The following is an 11,556-nucleotide window of genomic DNA, read 5'->3' on the forward strand; positions in this document are numbered from 1 at the left end:
AAACCTCTGTGTGTGTGTGTGTGTGTGTGTGTGTGTGTGTGTATCTGTGCACTCCCCCTTGCTCTCTCTCTCCTTTCTCCCGCTCTGCAAGATTAAAGCATTTCACACACTCGGCAAAGCCCTCAAGCGCTGCCGCCTTGTCCTTGGAGTACCCTCGATTTTCTCAGGCACTCCGATGGATTGCAGAGCTCATTTCGGGGTGTGGCGCTCTCGCCTCCTCTCCAGCGCCTTCGACATGACGCTGCATAAGCTGGAAGTCCGTGTCTGCGTTGCATCTGGACCGTGGGCAACCCCAGCTGCCTCCGCCGTGGTCTAAGGGGAGACGCATCCACCTTCTGGGGCCCTCCGCATCTCCCAGCACCCCCTGGCCAAAGCATGGGATGCTCCCAGGCTCCCTCGGTCGTTTGCAGAGCTGAAAATCAGAAGCACGAGGAAAGCGAGGATCCCAGTCTTTCCATTCCCTCGGGATACAGGGGGTTCGGCTGATAAAAGGGCACAAGCCGCCCCCTGCGCCACGGAGAGCTCTTGCGCCCTGCCACAAAACGGAGGAGGGGACGCTTCGGGAAGGGGGCTGCAGGCTTCCAGCGTTTGCGTTCCCAGCCCTTCTTCTCCGTGAGGGCACGAGACGATGCGCTGAAATTTACCTAACGGACCAGGCACTACTGTTGGAAATCTGGCTCCACAATTCCACCAGCTGTCAAGTGCTCAATAGCAGGTCGTGTGTGCAAAGCCCGTGCAAGCCTGCCCTCCCGGTGTCTTTCCAGTGCTGGATTCGGTGCTGAGGACTGTGCCTACCATCTCCCAGTGCCTCTGGACCCTTGGCTTCTGTTCCTCTCCAGCGCATTCCAGATGACGGCACAGGCATGGCAACGCGCCCCTGCTGATTATATATCCACATCAATTAGGGAGACGGAATTGCATGCAGATCGGCTTTCGCGTTTGTGCGGTACCTCGTCGGTGCTCCGGAGCAATGTTCACGTGGGGAAACACAGCGCGCAACCCAGCGTGATGCACTGGGACACGCCTGCGGCATGAGGGCTTGCGGGGGCTTTCAGGAGTGGGGAGGGCCGGCCCATGAGCCCGCCTCGAAGAGCCAGAAACCCAGAAGTGGAAATTATGGGCAAGGGAAGGCAGGGCCGCAGGAGTGAGGAGGAGAGGGGCTGAATGGCCAGGAGGCGAGGGAAGGGCAGGCTGTGGAGAGGGGCTGGAGGGCACACCGAAGCTGGGATGGGGTCCCTGCGGGAGGCAAACTGGAGGGGACAGGGCGAGGCCAGCACCAGGCACATGCGGCAGTGCCCCGTCTCCAGGAGCAAGCAAGCAACCGGTGTGGGGACGTCATCACTCCCTGGCTGGGATGCCTCTTCCGGGCTCTGTAGCTGGACGTCAGCTGCCCCTTGATTCTGGAGCTGCTGCACAAGCAGGAACTGAACATGCAACCAAGCCGTGAGGAGATGATTTGTGACCTTGGCCACTGCCTGTTGGCCCCTCCCTAGACAGAGAGGTGTTAGGAGCGGTGGATCGCTCCCCCCTTGCCCCTTTGTGGGGCTGGCTCAGATTAGTAGAAGGAGAGCAGCTTGGTGGGGAAACATGCCGTTGGAAATCTTGGAATAGTAGAGCTGGAAGGGGCCACAAAGGCCACCGGGTCCAACTCCTCCTGTTTACACCACCCCACTCAGAGGGCTGCCCAGTTTCTTTCTGGATGCCTCCAGTGTGGAAGATCCCCCACCTCTCCAGGCAGCCGGTCCCACTGTCCTATCGCTCTGACAGTGAAGAAGCTTTTCCTGATGCCCAGCCTGAATCTGAGTTTTTGCAACTTGAGCTGATTATTCTGCATCCTGCGCTCTGGTATCCACGAGAAGAGATCTTGACCTTCCTCTTTGGGACAGCCTTGAGGTCCTTCTGGAGAGATCTCATGCCCCCTGCCCCCTGTCTCCTCTTCTCAAGACTGAACATGCCCAGTTCTCTCGGTCTCTCCTCCTGTTTCCAAGCCCTGGCTCATTTTTGCTGCCCTCCTCTGGACCCTTTCTAATTCCCTGCATGTTTCTTAGATCTTGGTGCTCAGAAGTGGACACAGCATTACGGGTGAGATCTGGAGTGGAGTATAAAGGAACTAAAGGAACTACTACTACTCATGATTTGGAAGTGATACTTCTGTTGATGCATCCCAGAATAGCATTTGTCCTTTTGATGACTGCATTGCCTTGTTGGCTCATGTTTAGCCGGTTGTCCACAATTACTCCAAGGTCTTTTTCTCTTCAGTTCTGCTGAGCCACGTATTCCCCATCAATGCCTTTGCTTTCTCTTTCCTTGGTGGAGGACTTGGCCCTTGTCCTTATTGAATCTCCTTCTGTCGCTTTCAGCCCAGCGTTCACGTTCATGAATCTCGCCCTGGATCTTCATTTGTCTTCTGGGGTGTTTGCTATTCCTCCCACTTGTGTAGCATCAACAAAGTTGACTCTCTTTCCTTGTACTTCCTCATCGAAACCCTCAATAAAGATGCAGAAGAGCACTGGGCCCAGGACTGAACCCTGCGGCACCCACTAGTTAGCTGCCTCCGTCCAGTCTGAGAAGGAGCCATTGATGAGCACTCCTTGTGTCCGATGCAGCAGCCCATTTTGGATCCACCTAAGAGGTTTTCCATCTAGTCCAGTGTCTGCTAATTTGCTTATCAAATTAGATAATAGGACCTCCTCTGGGGGACATCCTGGAAGGGCTGGCTTGGGGGCCCTGGGGGCTGGGTTCATCCAGATGCCCGAGGTCTGACTCCCCCCTTTGTGAGTGAGCAGAAAGGGTTGTGGTCAGCTGCCAATGTTCAGTGAACTATGCGAATCTGAGATGAGTTAATTAAAAACCCAGAGATGAAAGATTCCTAGAATGTTGGAGAGGTTTGGGAAAGGAGCCTACCAGGTCATTCAAAACTCTGCAAGCCGAGGCGACAGCAAGCTGGAAGGCCTCTCTGAGGGTCTGAAATCTCGTCTCCAAGGTTTGGAGACATTTGCAAGCATTTGTGTCTCAGCCGTGTGCCGATTCCGGGTGGCAAGGAACATATGGAGAGGCGAGCTGTCCCTGGGGTGGAAGTGACCAGTTGTGCGGATGTGCCAACCACACCTGAGCAAGCTGTTCAGAGGCGTGTGGGAGGCAGGTTGCGATGCCATCTGTTCCACCAAATCACTATCTAGTTATTTCTTTATTTATTGTTACCCTGAGAACTGAATCCTGGTTTCACTCCAGAAATAGTTCTAGAAATGGTATGCTTGGCCCGTGTCGCATAGAAATACCACAGTGAAGGGCAATAGGGATGGAATCAGAGAGAGAATTGGGAGTGGCAGAAACAGAGTATGGGGGAGAGAGCAGGGCCAGGCCTTGGGGGGCCCCTCCCCAAGATCTGGATCAGCGAGAAGTATGTCTCCATTCTGCTTGGTCACTGTCCCCCACCTGCCCTTGATTCCTGATGAAATCAGAAACGTGTGACGTGGCTGTTACATGTTTTGGTCGTGAGCTCATAATGCGCTCTGCACATGAGCTGGAGCACCACTTTCTGAAAGCAGCCATCTGACGGTGCTGCCAAATGAGGCTCTGTGCCAAATGGGGCTGGGCTGGGTGAGTGCCGGGGGAAAGTTTGGTGAGCGAACTTATGTCAAGCAGCTCCGCTCTTCCCTTGGAAAGCCTCGCTGAGTAATCACAGAGGAGGGCCCCTCTCCAATCTGAGTTTTCATCCTGCAGAGACACACGTGTAGGTTGAACTTGGGGAACTGCTGCCGGGAGTTGTGTGATGCCATCCCACGTCGCAGTTTTGTGTGTCCTTTCCTGACAGATCATTTCTACGTGGCCTTTCCACGTGGCCTGACAGATCATTTCTACGTGGCCTTTCTACGTGGTTTACGCATCATCCCCAAATGGGTATGAAAGAGAAAGAAATTTCTGAACAGAACTGGTCTGTGGAAAGTGCTCCCATGCCAAGAAGGGTTCTGAGGAATGCATCCAGTCCCCCCCCCCCACCCCTAGAGCAAAAGGTTCCCACAGACCACCTCTGCACAGGTGCAGAAATGCCATGGCTTTGAAGCAGGTGGCACAGGCTCTGAGGCTCAGAACAAATCCCAAAATGGGCAGCATGTTTTTCAAGGGTGAGTGTTTCGAATTCCATCCAAGGTGTTGACCCATCCCAAAATTCGCGGTCGTAAATGTGCGCACCAGCGTGTGATTTCCAGGGAAACGTTCGGCCCGGGGCCTAGAGGTAAGGCTGCTCCTTTCACTCCTGCTTACCTGCGCTCCCAGGTATGACGCTCTCCAAGGAGCCCAGCCACCCTCCGTACAAGAGCCACCAAACGCCGCATCACAGCCTCCGGGGAGCGGATCTGAGGGTCTCTCTGGAAAGCTCTTGTTTCAGAGGAAAGGTTTTCATGGCAGGGTAGCAGAGGAACCAGAACCCTTTGCCCAGTCAAATGTTAGGCTTACTGTGTTGAGGAGGAATCGGAAGAAGGGAGAAGAGCAGCAGAAGAATTAGCACTCTCTCTGGGTGACTGTGCGTCTGTCAGTCCGCGGCGGGGGGGTGGTGGTGGTAGTCGGGAATCAGAGATAGCTAATCCTCACCAGTTCCTCAAGATTAACTAGGTGCGGTTACATGACCACGCTTTTTCTCCGCTCCACACCGCCGTCCATGTATGTCTGTGCCTGTCTCTCTCTGGCTCTCTTTCTGTGTGTGTGTGTATGGTGAGCTGGTGACAAAAGACTGCCGGCTCCTGTTTTAGGAGGAATACGGCATCGCTGGGGAGGGCTTATGATGGGGAGGTTTCGGTGCGTGCGATGAATGAACGGTGCTTAACTGAGCTTGTATAAAAAGAGAACGCAGGTTGCTCGGTCACCGCATTTGCAGACCGGGGAAAGCGTGGCAGGATCCCTGCCCTCGTCCCGAGTGCTGCTCTGGGGAGAGTTTCCAGCTTGCAGGTGAGTATAAATGGTGGTTGTTGATTTCTTTCTCTGATTCCCCACCCACCCCATGGGTACCTAGAGAAGGAAGGGTGATAGCAAAGGCTGGTATTTAATTCCCCTCTTGCCAGCCACTCCCAAAAATGCTTTCCAGGAGCTACGAAGCTTTGCAAGCCAGGCTTGCGCTGGGTCCAAAAGCTGCTGGGAAAGGCCAACGTCTCTGGATGTGCCGAGCGGAAGGACAGAGTTCACAAAGTTGAACCAGGCGCCGTTCTCACCTGGGGAGGACCCAGCTTCAAAACTTAGCACACAGTGAGTCTTGGGGAAGGTGAGAGCACCCCGGTGCATGTGCAGAGTGCAGCAAGTAATGGCAGCCACCCTGCCCATGCACGGATTGGGTTCTGCGTGGTGGGGAGTCTTGCTCCTGTAACTTGTGTCCCAGGGAAAATGTCGCTCCCCGAGGGAAGGCAGGTCGGGCAGAAAACGGAGTGCAAGCTTTGGAAACTTCTGAGCCAATTTTTAAGAATGCATCCAGAGAAATGGACCTCACAGGGAATGTGTGTGTTTGAGAGAGAACCTGTCCAGATACCTGACAACAGGGGGAAAGGCTGAGCCGCGCTCAAGTGGAGAACCTGTTGGCAAGCTGGGGGGTGAGCGCTGAGGCCCATAGCAAGTCTGGTTTGGAGTTTTAGTGACGATCAGTAGACCCCATGGAAATGGGGGGGGGGCAGGGGAAGATCTGCCTTTCATCTCGACTGAGCTTGAGACCTTTCGCCTCTGTTGTTGCTTTTGCTGAAGGAACTGCTGCGTTTTGCCCACTGGTGCTGGCATCTTCCACGCAGCCCTGGGAAACATTTGGACTACTGCAGAAAGACAGTGTAACAGATCTAAAATGGAATTGCCTCCTTATTCTTTTCCGAGCCCTTTAGAAACAGTGGGCAAGCTCACATCACAAGGGCCAGAGAAACTCCCCAAGCTGGGCCAACTTTCTCCGGCTGCTCAACAGGGCCGGCTTTTTCGGGTGGCTTTTCTCACCCCTGCATGCGTGCTGCCAAGATCTGCTTTTGAGGGGGAGACGGGCATGTTCTCTCTGAGCAGAAGGGTGAGGGTCTTTGGGGTCCTCCTCGTCCCATTCCATATCCTGCACGGCCGTTCCCGGCGCCCCCGTGCCTTTCTGCAGACCAGCAAGCGCAAGAGGCTCTTTGCTTGAAGCAACCGTGTCAGTGTGCCGAGCGCCCCCCCCCCCCCCCCGATTCACTCTCCGGTGTATCCCTGAGAGAGACCGTTAGGGGCTGCTGGACACCCCACCCAGGATCCGAAACGCACCCCCCACCCCCAAGACCAGTTCAGCCAAGCACAGCTGAATCCACGCAGGGATCGTGGGCATATCTAGGGTGGTTTGGGTGGACATAATTTTCCAAACCCACAGATGCCCTAAAGAAGGTCTAACTCAGATAGGCAGCAGCTATCCAGCGTCTCAGAAGAGCTCTTCTGTAGACTTGCCCTCCTGAGACTTCTCTTTGACCACAAACATCCGGATGTTGTATTACACTTCCCATCATCCTAGACCCCGGCCAGCCATTCAGCTGGGAAGAACTGTAGTCCAACGATATCCATTTGAGTAAAGCCTTCTGCACTGATGTGGGTATGTTGGACTGCATCTCCCAGCATGCCTGCTCATTGGTTGTGGGGACAGGGGCTGCTGGAAGCTGTAGTTTGGTTGCATCCATGTGACCTGAGCACTGGAGGACCAGCGTGGGGATGTGTTGCACCACTGGAGCTGTGTGGCTGCGGCAACACACCCTCTCCTGGAGGAAGGTAAGTCCCCCCGCAGCTGCCCCATGGACCTCTAACCTGGTGCCTCTGGGGCGGCAGCGCTGGGGGTCCAGCTCTGGGGAAGGCCAGCGCGGCTTCGCTTGACCCTTGCAGCCGCCCTTGCGGAGCCTCTGTGTCCCCCAAATGCCCGAGTTGTATGGTGTGGGCAGGCTTCTCCTTCCTGCGCCGCAAAGCCGCCCTTTGCCACCCTTGCGTGCCTTCCATCGCTGGCTTTCCTTGCCCCTGGTCGAAAGCCTGGGGCTGACATCATGCCCGCAGCAGGCTCTTTCTCGCAAGGCAGATTCAGCCAGGGGCAAGGCAACCTCTCCTGTTCGGCTGCTTTCTCCGATTCATGCTGGAAGTGCCTGCCCCTAGACCCAGCTCAGCCATGGCAATGAGTGGGGCTCCAGACACAGTGCTTAGCCCAGCCCGATCAGGTGATGCCGGCGGGGACTCTTGGGCTGAGCCATTACTGCTAAAGGTTGAGCATACTTCTAGTCCTCATGATTCTGAGCTGAGGGCTGATTCAAGGCAAGAGAACTCTTCCTGCACAATTGCACAGTGAAAAAGCGGCGCTGCCGGAAGGCCAATGGGCCACTCCCACCTGTGCGCAGGCACGCGATTCTTTTGGTGTGTGGTTTTACACCTGTGTGAATGCGGTGCCGTGGGTCAGTAGAACAGTGCACCAAAGACAGTCTTGACATGGCTATGGGACAGTCTTGGGTGCAACGTGTTACGGCCACGCTCCCCTTGTGCACTAATCAAACGCTGCACAAGGAGATGGCGCAAGCTTGCATAAACACCCCAACCAGTTGGTGTCGTATCCATATATGTGTTCCGGGTTGGGAAGGGTGTGCACTGGTATTCCACACCTCTGGAGGGTGCTAAGTTTGGGGACAGCTGTGCTGTGGTGCAGTTCTCAGCAGGCCTAGGAAGAAAAGGTTGTTTAGACGGAACGGAGCGAGTTCATGCCCAGTACCGCACAAAGAGCTCTCCCAAAAGCCCCTCTGGATTTTGGAATTCTGATTCTGAGCAGGAATTGACACTTGAAGGAGGGAACTCTGTGCATGTTCAGAAACAAAAGTCTGGGCACTCCTCACCAGGCTTCCCTCAGGTCCCAGGATTCCTACAAGATCATGAGAAAGTGAGTCCTCAAGACCCCCATTATCGGGAGGCGAAGCACCATAAAGCTAGCATTATTCCTGGCTCCATCTTGCAAATGCCACCTTTCCTCAGAAGCTGCCCGAGGACCTTGAGGGCAGGGGATAATGGGTAGAGTTAATCCCCAGAATTCCCTCCCTCGGGCTGTGGGGTGGGGGGGCACACATGCAGAGTTTCAAGAGAAGGACCCAAGAGACTGCAAGATTCTGTCCTTTCTGGAGGAAAAATTCAAAGAGTGAGATTAAGGCTGAATCGAACTGGTTTCTCTCGCCGAGAAACATCTGCAGCATTTCCAGGGCTCTCAGCAGCCTGCTCATGGAGTGACTTGTCTCGGGTGCAAGACCACCCTGGCATGGGTTCACTGACACCCCACTGAGAAACCCCCCCTTTTGCCCCCACTGCCCCCGGCACTTGCTTTCGCCGACTTAGCTCAGCTCGGTTGGGGCAGCTGGCTCTGTATTGGGCAAAGGGCTGTGGTGTGCAGTGGTAATTCCCCACACCCGAAGGAAAGTGGAGGAAACAAGAGGCAGATTGATCCTTTGGCGGCTTCCACTGCTTTTCCGAGAAGAGCAGCTGCTCCACAGGGGAGGCAGTCATCTCGGCAAAGAAGTTAAGCCAGGCACACGCTCGTTCCCTCGTGGCTTTTGTCAGCTCTGGGTCAAGCCCGCCCCCCCCAGGATCTCTCCGGCTGCTGGGCAGTGCGGTGGTTGAGCGGGCGCAGGGCTGGGGCTTAATGCCCTGCCGTAGCAGGTGGGGGGCTCGCCGCTGCCCTTTGCCTGTCCAGGAGGCTCTTCCTTGCTCAACCCACCGTGGGTGGGTGGAAAGCTGGCGGCTGTTACTAGGTGATAAGAAGCAAAGCTCTGTGCCCGCACTCAGCGAGGTTTCCTCCTCGAGCCCTCTCGAACCGTCTTTCCCAACCTGCACCTTCCAGACAGGTTGGACTGCCTCCCCATCACGCGCCGCAAAGCATGGGGGATGATGGGGATTGTTGTCCGACACATCCCGAAGGCTGCAGGCAGGGGATGGCTGCTCGTGAGCAACGGGAGAGCAGCGGAGTGGGTGGATTTTCCTCCAGGGGCAGGGTGAGCGTGTGCGCTTGTTCCCTCCTGCAAAGTTTGGCGGGTGTCCATTCAGCATCTGTGGTGGAAAGACCTCCTCCTCCTCTGTCCCACCCCAGGCATTTAACCATTGCACCACAGAGGGTTGCCAAGACCACGGGGTGCATATGAGGAAGACCCACTCGTGTCCGAGTCACTGGCGTGTTCCACTCACGCTGGCTCCCACCCACCTCTAGTCCCGAGGACTCCGTTCCAGAAATGAGAGGCAAGCTATGCCCCCACCCCTGCCTCCGCCGTGCCTCGCCAGTCCCCTTTAAGTGTAGGAGATCTGGCCCGGCACAAGCAGAACTGCCTGCCTAGAACAGCAGCTCGTGCTCAGGGCCAACAGCTCTCAGGGCGCTGTCTGAGTATATCAGTGGTTCCGGCTGGTCTTGTCCCTGAAGGAACTGCATTATGGCAGCTTCTCCCAGCTCAGCACTGTCCAGGTGGATTGGTCTGCAAATTATTGGGCCTGGGTGCGAGGGTTTTGTCTGGGTTTGTCCATGGTTCTTGTGACAGCAGATGGAAATGCATACTTTCTGCAGGTCAGAGTGGTAAAGAATCAAAGGTCAAAGGAACACAACGCAAGAACAACAAAGTCATTGTGTGCTGAGAGGCGAAGCAGGGATGGGCAACCTGTGGCTCTCAGCATTCTGGTCAACAACTCCCAGCATCCACAGCCATGCACAGCGGGCAGGGCTCATGGGAGCTGCAGGTCAAACCTTGCAGAGCCACAAGTCCTGCCCTGGGTTGAAAGTTGGGGAAGAAACCCAGAGGTCCTCCTGCTGAGTCCTGCCTGACCTCCTACCCCAGAGCCCAGTAACTCGCCTCGTGGCTCCCAGTAAAGCAATTACTCCTGTTTTTTTGGCATTCAGTCTTTCAGGTGTTCATGCACTCATTAACTCTTCTCCCAAGGCCAAGCAGGAACCAGGGGCCCAGAATGTGGCTGATGGAGAAGATTCGTAATGCGGTACAGGAAAGCTCCTCCCGGGGCAGCAGCTCCAGGGACAAGAAACCCAAGGGCACAGTGTACAGAAACGTCCTGACACCAGACAAGATCCCAGATTTCTGCATCCCACCCAAGCTGCCGACGGCTCCTCCCGAGCCGCTGGGTGCGGAGGCCATGCCCATGCACGACCTGGGCGCCTCGAGCTCGGCGTTCACCATGACGGGCCACTGGCCCAAGCGCAGCCCCGAACTGCCACCCAAGGTGGGCAATCCAGTCCAGGAGAACAGGACCTCGCTGGAGATCGCCTCCAAGCACATCGTCCGGATCGAGCAGAGCAACGCAGGCCAGACCAGCCAAGAGTCTCGCAGCGACGCCCCACGCAAAAATGCCGACCACACCAACGTCGACCCCATGGCACAGAAGGCCATGTCCCTGCCCTACGTACCCAAGGCCCAGACCTCCTATGGCTTTGCCACCCTGGCGGAGAGCCCCCACACGCGCCGGAAGGAGTCGCTCTTCCACAGCGAGCACAGCAACCTGTGCCGCTCCCGGCCCACCTCGCCGAACCCGCTGCAGAGGTCTTCCTCGAGGTGGGGCAAGTCTGCCGAGGAAGGCGCCCGCCTGAACCCCCCAGACATCTGCAGCTCCCTCATGAGCTCGCACCGCCACATCGGCGGGGCGGACAGCGACACCTGCTCGTCCACCGAGTCCTCCCCGTTCGGGTCCCCGCTGATCTCGCGCTCGATGTCCCTGCTCAAGATGTTCGGCCAGGACAGCCAGTCCAAGGTGGTCAAGCTGAAGCAGTCCCTCAGCCGCAGCGCCTCCCGCTCCAAGGACAGCTTCACCAGCCCCCGAGCACAGCGCCGCCCGCGCAGGGGCGCCGCGGCGGTGGCCTCCGGGGTGCCGCAGCAGCTGCCGCTCAGCTCGGCCCTGCTGGAGGAGCGCCTGCACAAGGAGCAGGTGGTCAGCCTCAGCAAGGGGGGCAGCATGCGCCTGGCCGCGGAGTACAGCCTCGCGAAGGCCTGCCTGCACGTGCGCATCATCGTGGCCGAAGACCTCTACGACAAGCACTACGACATGCGCAGCATCAACTGCTGCGTGACCCTCTACCTGAACCCGGGCAAGCAGCAGAAGCAGCGCAGCAGCTTCATCAGGAACAGCCGCAACCCCATCTTCAACGAAGACTTCTTCTTCGAGGGGCTGGGAGCCAGCAACCTGAAGAAGATGACGCTGAAGGTCAAGGTGATCAACAAGGGAGGCAACCTGAAGCGCGACACGCTGGTGGGCGAGCGCGAGCTGCCCCTGACCTCCCTGCTGCCCTTTATCTAAGCCGGCTCCCGCGCCCCCTGCCGCAGAGACCTCCCTCCCTGCCGCTCCTTCCCCGCCCGCCCGGCAGCCAGGCGCGGCCGCTGTACCCCCACCCCGATCGGGCTGCCGCGCGTGTGTGGCGGCGCATCCGAGGAAGGCCGCGTGGCGTTCCAGTGGTGGGCACCCTGCTTTCCTCGGGGGGAAGAACAGTGTTTGCCTGCCCAGGCCGTGGCTTGAGTATTTTCGCCGGCTTCCGCAGCCTCAGATGAGAGACAGGCGTGTTGGCGTGCGAGATGACGG

The 11,556-nt window shown here is 57.0% G+C and overlaps 1 protein-coding gene across 1 annotated transcript; it reads left to right on the top strand.

Moving 5' to 3' along the window:
• Nucleotides 1-9,939: 9,939 nt before the first annotated feature.
• Nucleotides 9,940-11,277, top strand: C2CD4C (C2 calcium dependent domain containing 4C). The gene has a single exon (XM_044455834.1). The coding sequence runs from the start codon at nucleotides 9,940-9,942 to the stop codon at nucleotides 11,275-11,277; it is 1,338 nt and encodes a 445-aa protein (XP_044311769.1).
• The last annotated feature ends 279 nt before the right edge of the window (nucleotides 11,278-11,556 follow it).

Source organism: Varanus komodoensis, unplaced genomic scaffold (genome assembly GCF_004798865.1).
Source record: "Varanus komodoensis strain SLA01 unplaced genomic scaffold, ASM479886v1 scaffold80, whole genome shotgun sequence".
Lineage (NCBI taxonomy): Eukaryota > Metazoa > Chordata > Lepidosauria > Squamata > Varanidae > Varanus > Varanus komodoensis.